Source organism: Pleurodeles waltl, chromosome 10 (genome assembly GCF_031143425.1).
Source record: "Pleurodeles waltl isolate 20211129_DDA chromosome 10, aPleWal1.hap1.20221129, whole genome shotgun sequence".
In the NCBI taxonomy this organism is placed as follows: Eukaryota; Metazoa; Chordata; class Amphibia; order Caudata; family Salamandridae; genus Pleurodeles; species Pleurodeles waltl.
Window position 1 is genome coordinate 748391462 of NC_090449.1, and position 13715 is coordinate 748405176.

Below are 13715 nucleotides of genomic sequence, written 5' to 3' on the forward strand. Positions count from 1 at the left end.
GTTTGAAAGATAAGGGAAATTGACACATGGAAATTATCAATATATTTGGTTATAATCATTCAATATGTGAAGGATATGAGGCCAGAATTTGAACCAAAGTGAACTGCAGTTACTAAGACATTTCAAAATGCCACCCATAAAAAAACAAAAAATAACAACACTCTTTTTATTATAATTCATTGATCTTCAAAGTCACCATTTCCAATAACTTTAAGAAATCCAAAAGGAAATTTAAAAAAATCATGACTAGACTTAAATGAAATCTGCTGTTAGTGTTCTTAGTCTTTCATTTTAATATCACTACTATACCTTGTTTGACTGCTTGACAAGCATAATGCAAAGCAACCAAGGAGGATGAACATGCAGTGTCAAGTGCAAGTGATGGTCCACTGAGGTTAAAGCAGTAGGAAATCCGATTTGCAGCGATGCTCATTGCAGTACCAGTTCCATTGTAATGGTCGACACCGGTTGGAAAATCATTTAACATAAATTCGAAATCTCGGTTCATAAGTCCTGTAGAGATAACACATGATTTTCTAGACTATTTGCAGAAATCATAAAGTGCTGTGAATACAATTCAGTTATGTAACGTAGATTTTGTGAAGGACCAACTCTTTAAATGGCATAACGTTGTATAGCGCAATCTCATAAGTATGCAGGTGGGCGGCTCTTAGAAATAGAAATAGTACTATCTAGAAACTGTAGAGGCAGAGTCATCAGATGTGGAATGCTATGATATTTTAAAAGCTGGAAAGTTGACTTTTACCATGGAGTTATGCAGTTTCAACACAAAAGCTTTTAATAAAAAATTCATATGGGTAACATTTTTAAATTACTGTTCAAACAGTGTAGGTGGCACAGTGTTTAGGTGTTGCAGTGCTATGAGCTGTGATCAAGATTTGAGGAAAATAGAATGCTAAAAAGAGGCACAGTGGTTGCTGTCTAAGCATTGTTTTTTCCAAACAATCTGTTGTTTTTAAGATGATCATGTTTTAATGCCTACAGTGCAAACTGGATGGGGTCTTCCTCAGTACAAAAGTAACAGTGGGTGACAAATTGTATCACAATGTGTTATTAAGCCTGGTGTAGCAATGAGCTATCAATCACAGATGGTCGTGAATGATTACGATTTCTATAATTAAGCTGTCTCATGAAATGGTACATGGCATATGTGCAGGGCCACTCACCTTATACCTGTGAAGAGCAGCCAGCTTATAATGCTCTTATGTGGATCTCATAAGCTCTTGAAATGAAATTCATCTTTGTCAAAACATGCATGGTTTTATCTCTTTGTAAGAGGAAACTAAGTAATATTAGCCTTTGCATTTACCATTGCCTACTGATGTGTCAGGACAATAACTTACCATGTATTGCAAAACCATTAAGAAGTTATGAAAAATCTTTCACAGAGGACCCTGTTTTATTGGTTATATTATGCCCCGGGATGCCCTGTTCATATTAGAAGGGTTATGTTAATGGTCATGCTGGCGGTATGATAAGAAGAAGTAATGGCAGCTAGGTGATCACATAGATTCAATGAAAGTGCATAGGAATCTATTAAAAAAAGCATTTTTGAGTGTTACTTTACATACTCCCAGTTTCACATGTTTTCAGTTCTACATTTTTATTCACCACTGTCCTGCCTTTTATTGCATTATTGCAGGGATCTCAGCATACAAACATATATGTTTTTGCAGTAAATGTGGAGACAATGTTGGTGACAATGAAGACTATTTACTATGAAATTGATTGGATTGAGGGAAAGATAAAGAGGGCTTAAGTGAGTTGAACCAAATACTGAAACACACTCATACAGGAGTAAGACAAGTACTATTCACAAACATCACACCTAAATTTGCTATTATTTTACTACTGACAAAAAAGGCTCCAGTCAACCCTGCAGTAAAGCAAGCATTATATATGGATGATAAGTGGTACTGCAACACACTATCATAGAAATCATTGGAGGCTAGGAATAAAACTAATGACACACAGGAAAAAAAATGCAATGTTTGAAATGACACATGTCTTTTTTATTACATCTTAACGTTTGTATGTATTTCATTGAAGTCTACATTTAAAAACAACATTATTATAGCTTTGAGCTCTATAAAACATATTTCAACAAGGCGTTGAGTATATGCACACCTGCTACAGGTTGTGGACGCAAGATCTTAAAGTCACAACTCTACCATACCTATCAACAGGTGCAATCCATTACAGCATCAACCAGTCACCCACAGACTGCCCAGGTTTGTGAACACTGTTGTCACTTTTCTCCTCATTTTGAGAATAAGTTATTTGTGGAGTTTAGAGACGATTTACAGGAGGCCGGGTGAGGGGGGGGGGAGGTGTTTCAATTACCCCAGAGTAATAGATGACAGTTTGGTAATTCTGTGCTGCCAGTGTTGGCTTGTGGCAGGGAAAAGGGGCAAGGCAGCGCGTGGCCTTGGGGGTAGAAATAAAATAAAATAATAAATGTTTTTAAAAAACTTACCTTCATTCCACGCTGCCCTGCTCCACTCCTCCTTCCAACTGCAGGAACAGGCTCGCAGCCTGCCCTGTGGCCAATCCTGACACTGCTAAGAGCAACGTTAGGATTGTCTGGGAGCCCCCAGCCAGGGATCTCCCATGCAGACTGGGAGTCTGCACCTGCTCTATCCAGCCCGGCAACATAGTGCCAGGCTGGATAGAGCACACTGCGCATGTGTGTTTGGATGGCCCGAGTCAGCCAAACACACATACGCTCTGAGGGGAGTGCACAGTGCACTCCCCTCAGTGCGCATCACAGTCCATGGCCCGCCACTTTTAATACAAAACAATAATAAATATAGTTTATTATTGTTTTGTATTACAAGGTTTGCAGCTGCTGCTGCTGGCAGGGGACGGCGCTCCTCCGTCCTAGCAGAAGAGCCCCCCATGTGCTACTCTTTGATGCAGAGTTACCAATAATGAGATTACACCCACTCGCATAATTGAGATTCATTTGGAGGGGGAAATCCTACTGGGAGAGCACATATAGTGAGCTCCTGCTTGTACTGATATTTATGTTCTGTTGCATTTAGCACTATTTTCTTACAACAAAATGCATCTGCGTGTCCAATTAGTGCTAAATGATGAGTGTAAGTTGGTGGAAACTCCTATCCCAGGTGCACATTTAGCAAGCATGAGAAACTGCTCACACTCGCCCTTTCATGTTCTGCTGCATTTTTTGCAAGGCATCCTTAGGTTCATTTTGGAAGCAAGTGGGCATTTACATGAAAATAGTACCAATTGCATAATTATTTTTCTTGTGTAATATTGTGAAATCTCAAAGAATTTTTCAGATTGTTTGTCAATTCTGCCTGATTAGCTAATCACAATGTTTGTGACAGGTACTTAGATACATCACCTCCCAAGTGCACCAGTTTATCATCCTCACACAGTTGGAAATACTCCTTCTCCAGCTATTGCTAATAGATCACTTGATAAGGGGCTCTAGGTCAGAAAGGTAGCGTGAATAGAGAACACAATTATTCGTTTTGTCTCTAGGATTAGCGGGTATTAGAGGCTTTGCAGGAGGGACCAAATGTGTGAAGTATGCCTGTATGTGAAGGGTGGTGGGAGGAAAGAGTAGCATGAATCGTGGTACAAGAACACGTTGTGAGAGAGATGTGTTGCATTATTACCTCATTTTAGATCGGGAGTCTGTGAAACAAGCTGGCCATAAAGGAGGTCAAAGCGCATAATGGTGAGAATATGCTCCTCAATGGAAATGAGATGAGCACAGGTTCTAGGTCCCCCTCCACGGACAACATTTTCTACCTGTAACCTGGAGAACGTCTTCACCCGCTTCCTTCCGGTGTGCCACGTTTTCTTGAGGTCTCCCATGGTGCATGTGTCTCCCACCAATGCATTGACATAATCTGTCAACCCTGCCACCTGGCTACCTTCTCCACTTCATTGAGGGTGCATGGAGACAGACCATGTAGTACCTTGTAACTATCAACTCCAAAGGTAACTATAAGGCCTGCCTCCCAACTAGTGAAGTTTATCTTCCATAGGATTGGTGCGAGGTGAATATTGGAGACTACAGGTGTTGTGTGGCTTTCTGTTACCGAGGCAGTCCAAGAGGAATAGGGCAGAGCCTAGATTGTGGTGTGAGTTTATGTGATTGCAGGTTTAACATATGTTTGGTGTTTCTATATTCCCATTCCCTCTATGAAATGCCCTGTAAGAAAGTTGGTTGTTAGTTAGGAAGGATGTGAGTCATTTTCAACTAATAAGTAGACAGTCATGTCAGGTCCAACACAAAAGTTCAATAAATAAACTTGAGCTCTACCCCAATAGCTATGGCACACAGCAAATAGGCTTAAATTAAGGAAAAGTGTGCAAAATATTTATCAGTAACAAAACAATTAAAAAGTCAAAACACAACACAATAAAAAAACAAAAATGTTTGAAACACAGGGACAAACATTGTGAAAATTAAGTGAGGGAACCCGAAGATGGGACTTTTTAACTTTATGGGGAAAAAATGCCAATAAACATTAAAGCAGCAATCAGAAGTCACAATTCATTACTGACTGGGACCTAGGTGCAATTTTAGTCCCACCGCAATAGAGCAGAGGTTGGATAGATCAAACTGGTCATTCCAGTCAAAGTTTTGACCTTTTGACATAGGGCCTCATTACAAGTTTGGCGGCCGCCAGACCCTTGGGGAGGGGACCGACACAAAACTGGAGGTATATCTTCCGGCCCCATTAGAATGTTTCTACTGGGCTGAATGGGAAAACATCTGTATTGGGAGTTTTCCACCAGACAGTCCAGTGGAAACAGTGCAATGGCATTGGCCTGAGATCCTCAGGGAGCCGAGGCCAATGCTGTTGCACAGAGGGTCCCACCAGCACCCTCGGAATATACATTGTCTGTCATAGCAGACGGAGCGCATTCCGAGGATGCTAGGCAGGGGGGCCCCTGTTTTGCCTACGACATGCTCACGGGCAGTGCAGGTGCCCCCTTGTGACCTCCAGCACTGCCTTTCTGCCAGCCTTTTCATGGCAGGGACCACGCCATGAAAAGGCTGGTAGAAAGGGAAGCTATGATCAGCACGGCGGTGCTGAACTCGATGTCGCCCTGACTGACCATGACTTTGATCACCGCCAACCTATCGGTATCAGTAATCCTCGTGGTGGTGGCAGTCCCCTGGTGGTCCAACTGGCAGGGTTGTAATCTGGCGGTCGGACTGCCAGGAGTGCGGCAGTCCGAACGCCACTATGACTTTGGCAGTTGCAAGACCGCTAAACTCCTAATAGGGCCCATAGCCTTTTTTATGGAAGTAGAAATTGTCTAGCGGAACAAGGTGGAAGGCTGTATTCAGCAATGTTCTCTGTTGATACGATAGTCATTGGAGGAGGTCCCACTGAAGCCATTTGTTTTGCTGGGAAAAGCTTTGAGTGGGAAATTCTAATTCCAAGACCACCAAAGTCCCCTCATCAACAAAGGCCACCATCAAGAACCAGTACAGGTTCAGTTACAACTGATCACTCAGGAAAAGGGTAGCTTGCAGGTTTTTGTGCCTCCATAGCCACTCAAGAGTACAGCCAAATGAACTTTGTAGTCCAGTTCTCTGCCCTAGGTAGAAGGGGAAGCAGGTCCGATACTTCAGGTCTTAACAGAGGTCAAGGACAGCAGGTCCAGTCCTCTTTTGTTCATTCACAGGCCCAGATGTGTTCTCTGGAGTTGAAGGGTAAAGTGCCACTTTTGTACAGTTCACTTACAAGTGGGTGGTGGTGATTACGGGCTACTTTCTAACCAATGAGAAAAAGGTTCTCAAGAGCAGGTCATTTTTGCCTTCCTGAAAACCATTCTGGAGTGCACTATTCACAGGGAATTCCAATGTGACAGCACCCTTCTGCCTCTGGAGGAGGCTGGTGGACAAGCCAGAAATTTGTCTGAGGAAATGAGTAAACCCTCCTCCTCAACCACACAATACGTGTTCTGGGACCACATCCCCCTTCGATCTGAATAATGCCAAGCCAGCTACATTTGGCCCCGAGATGATAGATCACTTTTCCCCAGGTCTCAATTTACAGTTAACTATGAATGGACAGGCTTTACTCTAGCATCTTTCAAGTTAATTAAACCCTCCCGTATTGCCCTTCCTGAGCTAAGTCATATTCCTCACACCTAGGTCTTCTTGCCAAAAGACCCAAGCCATTGCCTCCTGTCTGGAAGCAATGTTCACAGTACATCAAGGGAATGCACTAATAGGAGTGCAGCTGCTGCAGGCAGCCCAAATCTAAAGCTAATTAACCTACTGGAGCTTTCAGGCAGAAAAAATATAACTTTCTAAAAGTTACTTTTCCTGTAAATTTACTAGAAATTCCACTTCACCATTCAATTGAGATGTTAATAATTATAAATAAAAGTAGTTTAATGATTTCTGTAGCTTATCCCAAACCAAAGTTATGAAAAACAGTATTTTAATTGCCCTTTAGATTTCCTCTTTGGATCAGCTAAAGGCCCGTAGAGTGAAATGAGCTTTTCGGGGCTAATCACTGTAGGAACATGCCAGCATGAAATTCTCACTTGTTCTACATTTAAATTCTAGGCACCTTGGCTTGTAGGCTACAAGACCTAGCTAGGGGTGTTTAATTGAATATGTAAAATTAAGGCTCGAGGGATGTGGCGGCTTGATTGCAACGCTCTGGTCACTGCAGCTCATGATTGCAACATCCTGACTCCTCTGAGGGCCTGGCCTGAAGAAACAGAAGCCCAAGGGCCCAGAGGTTATACTGGAACTAACATCTGCAAGAACAGCCACTGGAGAGCAGAGTTTCCTCCAGAGATTGCAGGAGGAACAGGCTGCTACAGACAGCTGTCATCTTACCATACCAAGAAGGATCTAAGGTGGCTGCTAGTACGACAGAGGGATCATTGACATAATACTGATGCATACAATAACAAATTACAAAATTATCCTAAATAGATATTGAGAAGAAAAATATTGACTTCCATTAGTTAACTAGTAAAACCGCAAATATCAAGAACACAAATATCATTGTTAAAAATATAAATTTTTACCTATATCAAAAACAAAAATATTGGAAACAAAAATATAATTACCTTTAAATAATAATATAATGTGTCAAATATATTGATTACATAATATCATTTACAATATTTTTGCCAACATAATGTTAACAAATGTATAATTTAAAAAACATATTAAACATGTAATACGTCAATACATTTTGTGATAAAATGTTAAACAATTATGAAGTATAAAATATATACAATTATTTGATAAATACTGAAAGAACATTAAAAAATTGTTCTTGAAAATTAGGGAAATCAAAGAGGCATGGGCAGAGGAACAGGAGGAGGAAGGGGGAGAGGTGGATTCAGGACGCAGGAGACGAAAACAAGGTCTTCATGAGAATGGTGACAAGGGGCAGAGCATAGGCATCATGAATGTGGTAATCATACAGATTATACTTTGTCTGTCAAAGAGACTGAATGGCTGTCCATGGGCCTATCCCTTTGCCCTATTTCTGACTTAAGTTATGTTCAAAGTAAGGTGGACCTGTACTACTTTACAAGAAAGTTGAACCTGAAGAAATGGTTTAGCAGTATATCCAGGGAGAGGGCTGTGTTGGGGCCACCAGAATGTTATCAAGGTGACTATTGATGATATTAATGTGTTACACAGCTTGACCTTATTGGTAGACCCATCAGTGTGTCATGATGACTCTTTAGGGGATTTATATGAGTTGGGTATAAATGTGGGACTGAGTTGTCTGAATAATTTCAAACCCAAGTCACTGGTTTTACCCATGATAAACTGTGAAGCCATTAATGTGTGTGAGAAAGGGGCAATTTCATGTCTTGAGAAGATTAGGTAGTCAATTTAAAGCATTATCTAGCTTGAAAGTGGTTCTTTATATTGTCATACGTCAGTCTGATAAAAGGGGTAATGTGGCCTTTCTGTCTAAAAACAATGAATCTTGAAGAAGGTAGATGCCATTTGGCAGATGCTTCTTGCTACAAGATCACTAGTTGGGCTGAGTGGAGGAAGGCCGATCAAACTCATCATGGGATGATCTCTGATTGGACGGACAGGGGTTTCATAGAATTGAAGGCATTTGCCTTTCTGAAATGTGATCAGCCGGGGATCCCTATCTTATATTTACCTTTGAAGTAACACAAAAATGCCACCAATGCCCTGGGCAGACCTTTTGTGTCTGCTAAAAGATCCTTGCTGGAAAACACATCCAGATATAACACTCACTATCTAAGACCCTTTGTGTTGGCATTACCAGCCTACTTGAAAGATACCACATATTTCCTAAAGATATTTGAAGGTATACTTTGAGAGCATGATTTTTTATTGATCACCCGGGATATTATCAGCCTCTGCACATTTATAGATCACGAGGCAAGAGTCAAAGTGTGCAGACATTTTTTGCGAGCAAGATCTCTCTCATATCTTTTCCATTCTGAAATAATCTTGGATATGATTTGGTTTTGCCTAAACAACAATTATTTCATTTTTGATAACAAAGGCCCCCATTTTGAGTTTGGCGGACTGGAAAACCTCTGACAGGGTGACAGCCGCTGTAGTGGCGACCACCCCCTTGGACTTATTAGGAGTTTCTTGCTAGGCAGTTTCTGCCCACCGGCCTAATGGGAAGCAGGCTACAGCATTGTCTCTGGCTTGTAATCAAGCCGCCTGCAATGCTGTAGCCCGCAGGTTACACTAGCACCCTCGCAATGCTTAGCAGGCAGTGAACATTATGACAGTGATGGGCATAGGGACGCCTGCTCTGCCCATGCAAAGGTGACACCGCCATGAAAAGGCTGTCGGAGAATCAGGTCGTAATACGCAATGCAGTGCTGCCCTGGCAGATTAAGATCTCCGCCACCACCAGGCCATCGGTATCATGGATCACAGCGGTGCTAGAGGAGTTCTGGCAGTCTGACCGCTAGAGGCTTTATGTGGTGGTCAGACTGCCACAGCAGCTGCGGTCCTGACCACCACCACAGGGCTGGCGGTCTGAAGCAAGGAGCAGCAATGGGCACCTGCTTTGCCTCCAGTTGCAAAAACCTGTTTGTGGTCTGGTAGGAGGAGTAGGTACTAAGTAACCACCAGGAATATGCTGGGCATGTGACCCTGTGGGTCCAGTATATCAATGATATATTTATAATTTGGAAAATGGATCAGGACTCTGCAAGGAAGTCTATTTGTGACATAAATGCTAATACTCTTAATTTACAGTTCAGCAGGCAGGTAAACCAACGCAGAGTAGAGCTCCTGGATGGGGAGGTTGAGGCAGAAGGTAGCATACTGGGAACAAGGCTATTCCATAAACCCACAGCAGGTAACAATGTGCTCTTTACCAAGAATGCTCACCCTCTAAATTTGATCTACAGCATCCCTTGTAGGACGTTACTGAGGGCGAAGAGGAATTGTAGTACTCTGGGGGCCTATACTTGTGAAAAAGAGATCATGATGGAGAGATTAAGGGAGAAGAGTTAGCCCAGCACTGTTGTTGAGTGAGCAGTAGAGAGGATTGACAAGATCTCCGGAAAAGGTTTGCTGTATAGGAGCAACAATTCCCACAATGAGGATGAGGGGAAAGTGAGATTTATTACAACTAACTCCAAACAGGCAGGCAGGGTCAGGAGCATTTTGATCAAGCATTGGAATGTGTTGCCTACAGATCAAATCCTGATTAGCCACTTAGGTGATGCTCCTCAAATAACATTCAGAAGATATCAGTCTTTGAAAGGCAAGCTCAGTAAAAATCACATTTTGAGTGAGGTGCCAAAGAAATAGTGCCACAGATTTGTTGCTGTATAAGGTGCAAAGCATGCAACAATAGCTCTGACTCACCATAATTCATAGTTCTCAATAGCAATACACTGTTCCTGATTCATAAATTTACCTCCTCTAATACTGAGCTTTGTGTCTACTGTCTTGTTTGCCCATGTAATTGGACGTATGTGGGCAGCACTGTACAGAACGTCAAGAAGCATGGGTTGGAGCATCTTAGGGCAAGAGGTCACAATAGTCCACATTATTCTGTTGCAGGGGTTTGCAGGAAATGAGGAAGTCCTGAGCTGCTCCAAATGTCCGTCCCTCCTTTGAAAACCAGTTTGGCTGCTCTCCCCCCCATTCTGTTTCACCATATGCTGAGGCAGGTCTCCTCCCTCAGGCACTTCTTTTGTGTTCAGTCCAGGCCACATCACACCTCTTCAAGGCCGCCTGGCCAAGCTGCCAGAGGCCTGCCAATCAGAGAAGGGCACTACAGAGCTGCAACTGGTAACTGGTAACTTTTTCTAAGTGAAAATAAATGATATCAAATTCAACAGTGGCAAGTTGATACCAAAATTGACAGGTCTAGCTTCTTTATCGACTTTATTAATCAAAACAAAGTCTTGCCATTTTAGCTTAGAGAGACTATTTATCACAATGAGAAACAAACAAATTTGACTATTTTACCTCCCCAGGGCTTATAAAATATATAGTATAAGGCCCGCTTCTAGCTACACTGCACCCAACCCTGGGGACACCCAGGGAACACCTCAGGAGTGACGTATATGTAAAAATGAGGTAGTTTAAGACTTTGGAAGTAATTTTAATTCCAAAGTCGAATTTGCATGTAACTTTATTTTAAAAGCAGCCAACAAGGCAGGTCTACCTTTAAAATGACACTGGGTACCTCAGCAGTGCACCTAAGGGTGCCCCACCTATGCCGGGGTCCCTAAACCTACATGCCCAACCATATACTAGGGACTTATAGGTAGGTTGACATAGCCAATTACAATAAGCCTAATTTGCATACTCATTTTGCACAGAGCACAGGCCCTGGGACTGGTTAGCAGTACCCACAGCACAATCAGGGTCAGGAAAACACCAGCAAAAAGTGAAAAATGTGAGCAAAAAGGTAGGGGGTCCCAGCCCACTCACCCAGGAGACTCAGCCCAACCGTGGAGAGTCTTCCTGGCTTGCCAAGCGGGGAAGACAGTGAGGAAAACTGTCTGTCCCTTTGCAGGGCCTACTCTGCCTTACATGTTTGTGCCATGTTCGCTCCCTCTGGGCAATGAAGCCATCCCAACAATAAAATGACCCATTTTAAACTGTAACTTCCCTCGAGGGGATCTTCCTCCTCTCTCTCAGCCAACCTGGGCAGTGAGATGCCCACTCTCCCCATCCCTAACTTTGCTAGGGCAGCACGTAGCTTACCCAAAGAGATCACCCACACTTGAGCAACCCCACCATGACCAAAAGAGTCAGGGGGCCTACTTTGCTTTTGGCCCTGGGGTCTGCCTCCCAGGCCAAGTGCCATGAAGGCCAGCACCCAGCTGAGGCTACTGACAGCTGCCAGTACCCAGAACGACACTCTAAGCTCTCCACTGACAGGTTAGTGAGCTGCTTTAGGGGCAACTGTGGGGTCCTTGCACCCCTCTTACTGTTTCTGTCAGTGCAGGGGCAACAGCTGCCTGACTACTCAGGACATCGTTGGGGTCAGGTAAGACCTCACGAGTGCCAACTCTGGGCACCTCCCTACTGGGGCAGAAGGTCTTGGGCTCACTGGAACTCTCTTTAAGAGTGGCCTACCCTTCCTTTGCTTCTTTCCTTTATTTGGGGACCCCTGTCTCCTTACTGTAAGGACTGGCTCCCCAGGACTTTGGGTTGGGTGGTGCCATGGGCGACCACCCCCTCTGGGTCCAGACTCACCTCTGGGAGGTCATTGCCCAGGATACAATCTAGGGGGAGGTCAGCACTGACCACCACCCTAAACCATTCAAGTATACCCTCCCTCTTTAGGGGCCCTATGGCTATAGGTTTGGTGGTGACCTCACCTGTGGCTATCCTGACTCTCCTTGTCTCCCCTGGGACATACATGTCTGGGGTCACCAACCGATCACTCACTATAGTGTGAGTGGCACAGTGTCTCTCAGGCCAGTGGTATGGATCCCATTCACTTGAATGGGGTGAAAGTGCCTACTCCCATCCTCAGGGATCACAAACTTCCCACCTGGACCTGTCTCCTAGCCCATTGCTATGAGGACCTCATCATCTGAGGGGTCCTCATCTATGGCTACACTGGACAGCCTAGTGCTAACTACCCTTTTGGGACAGGCTGAATCTCCCCTGAAGTGACCTGTCTGCTGACAGTCAAAGCAGGCCTTACTGTCCAAGAGCTTCTTTAACCCTGGGTCTCCCTGCCTCTGCTTGTCACAGGGTGAGGGGGATTTACATTCCCCCTTCTAAGGGTTTTGGGGTACAGAGGGAGTCTATGTGGTAGGCTTACCACCCCCTTCTTTAGGTTTCTAGGGACCTGACCCCCACTTTCTTGGAGTCTCCCCCTGGGACTTGACAACCACTCTGATTCTCAACCACTCATCACCTGCCTCAACTAGCTCTCTGAGGTTGGTCAGCTTAGAGTCCACTAGATGCTGGCATAACCTCCCCTGGATACAAGTGGTCAAGATGTGCTCCCTCATGATCAAATTCGGCACCTCTGCCCCTGCTCCTGTCAGCCCTGCTGCCCTCAGTGAGGAGGCTATTGATCTCCTGAGGTCGATCTCTGTGGGTCAGTCGACCATTGTGAATGCCATCGAGGGACTTACAACTCAAGTCCAACAGAGTAATGCTTTCCTGGAGTGCATTCACAGTGCACTGGCTGGCATACAGAAATCCTGTCAGGCTCTGGTCTCCATCTGACAGCAGCCAGTCACCCTTTGTCTTCCATCCTCCCTCCACCTTCCTCTTCCCAATCCCAAACCCCTCTTCCTCAACCCAGGCAAAGCACACAGACAGATAAGCATGCACTCACCTCAACATCCAAGGGTAGCTCTGACAAACGCAAGCACCACAAGACACACCACCGGCATACACACGAACAACATACACTTGCAGACACAGCAACAGTCACAACCTGCCCCGACAGCCCCTCCACCCTCAGCATCACAGACAGTACACCAGACACACCTGCAAACACCACAGCGACATTCACAGATCCAGTCACTACACCTATCTCACCCACAGACAGCACAACAGCAGACCATCAGACATCCACCCCAGTCATCACATCCGCAGACACCACAACCACAGACAAGCCTACATGTAACACATCCACCATACCTACAGTCACCACCCCAACAGACACTCACCCACCCACCACAGCATCTCCCAGCCCCTCCACCCCTCCTCCCAAGAAACATAAACGCTCACACTCACCCACCCAACAGGAATCCACCACCTACAACCATATCTCACACAAACATGCACCCAAGACATCCACACCAACACCTCAGACAACCACTCCCTCTCCCTTCACACCCAAACCCTTTTGCCTTGACCATCTCCGTGTGTCTAAAAAACTGCCTACCTGGCCCCATGATGCCCGTACCTGTGGAAGTTACGTGGCAGTCAGGAGTCAAGTCGGAGACACACACGTGCATTGTGTGCATGTTGCATATTGGTATTCTGGACAGGCTTCTGGCCTTGGACATTTTGTTGGTTTGGAAGTTACATCTTTGTCCTGCATTTCTTTTGTTAGGGCAGATTTGGTCCTGGCTGACACTGTCTGTGCATGATTATTTGTGTGTAAGTAGTGGTTGTGCTACCTGTTTTTTTTGGGTGGCATGCAAGGTTGTGTGCAGTGCATTTGTCCCCCAGTGATGGGTGTGTGTTGTGTAATGGGCATGTGTATGATGGGGAC

The 13715-nt window shown here is 44.4% G+C and overlaps 1 protein-coding gene across 1 annotated transcript in view; it reads right to left on the minus strand.

The window, feature by feature from the left end:
* The window catches only part of LOC138262451 (phthioceranic/hydroxyphthioceranic acid synthase-like), a 242937-nt gene that overhangs the window by 115200 nt on the left and 114022 nt on the right, over window positions 1–13715 (minus strand). The window contains exon 4 of the mRNA XM_069212344.1: window positions 310–513. Within this exon, the coding sequence (XP_069068445.1) occupies window positions 310–513 (204 nt within the window). The remainder of the gene's footprint in view (window positions 1–309; window positions 514–13715) is intronic.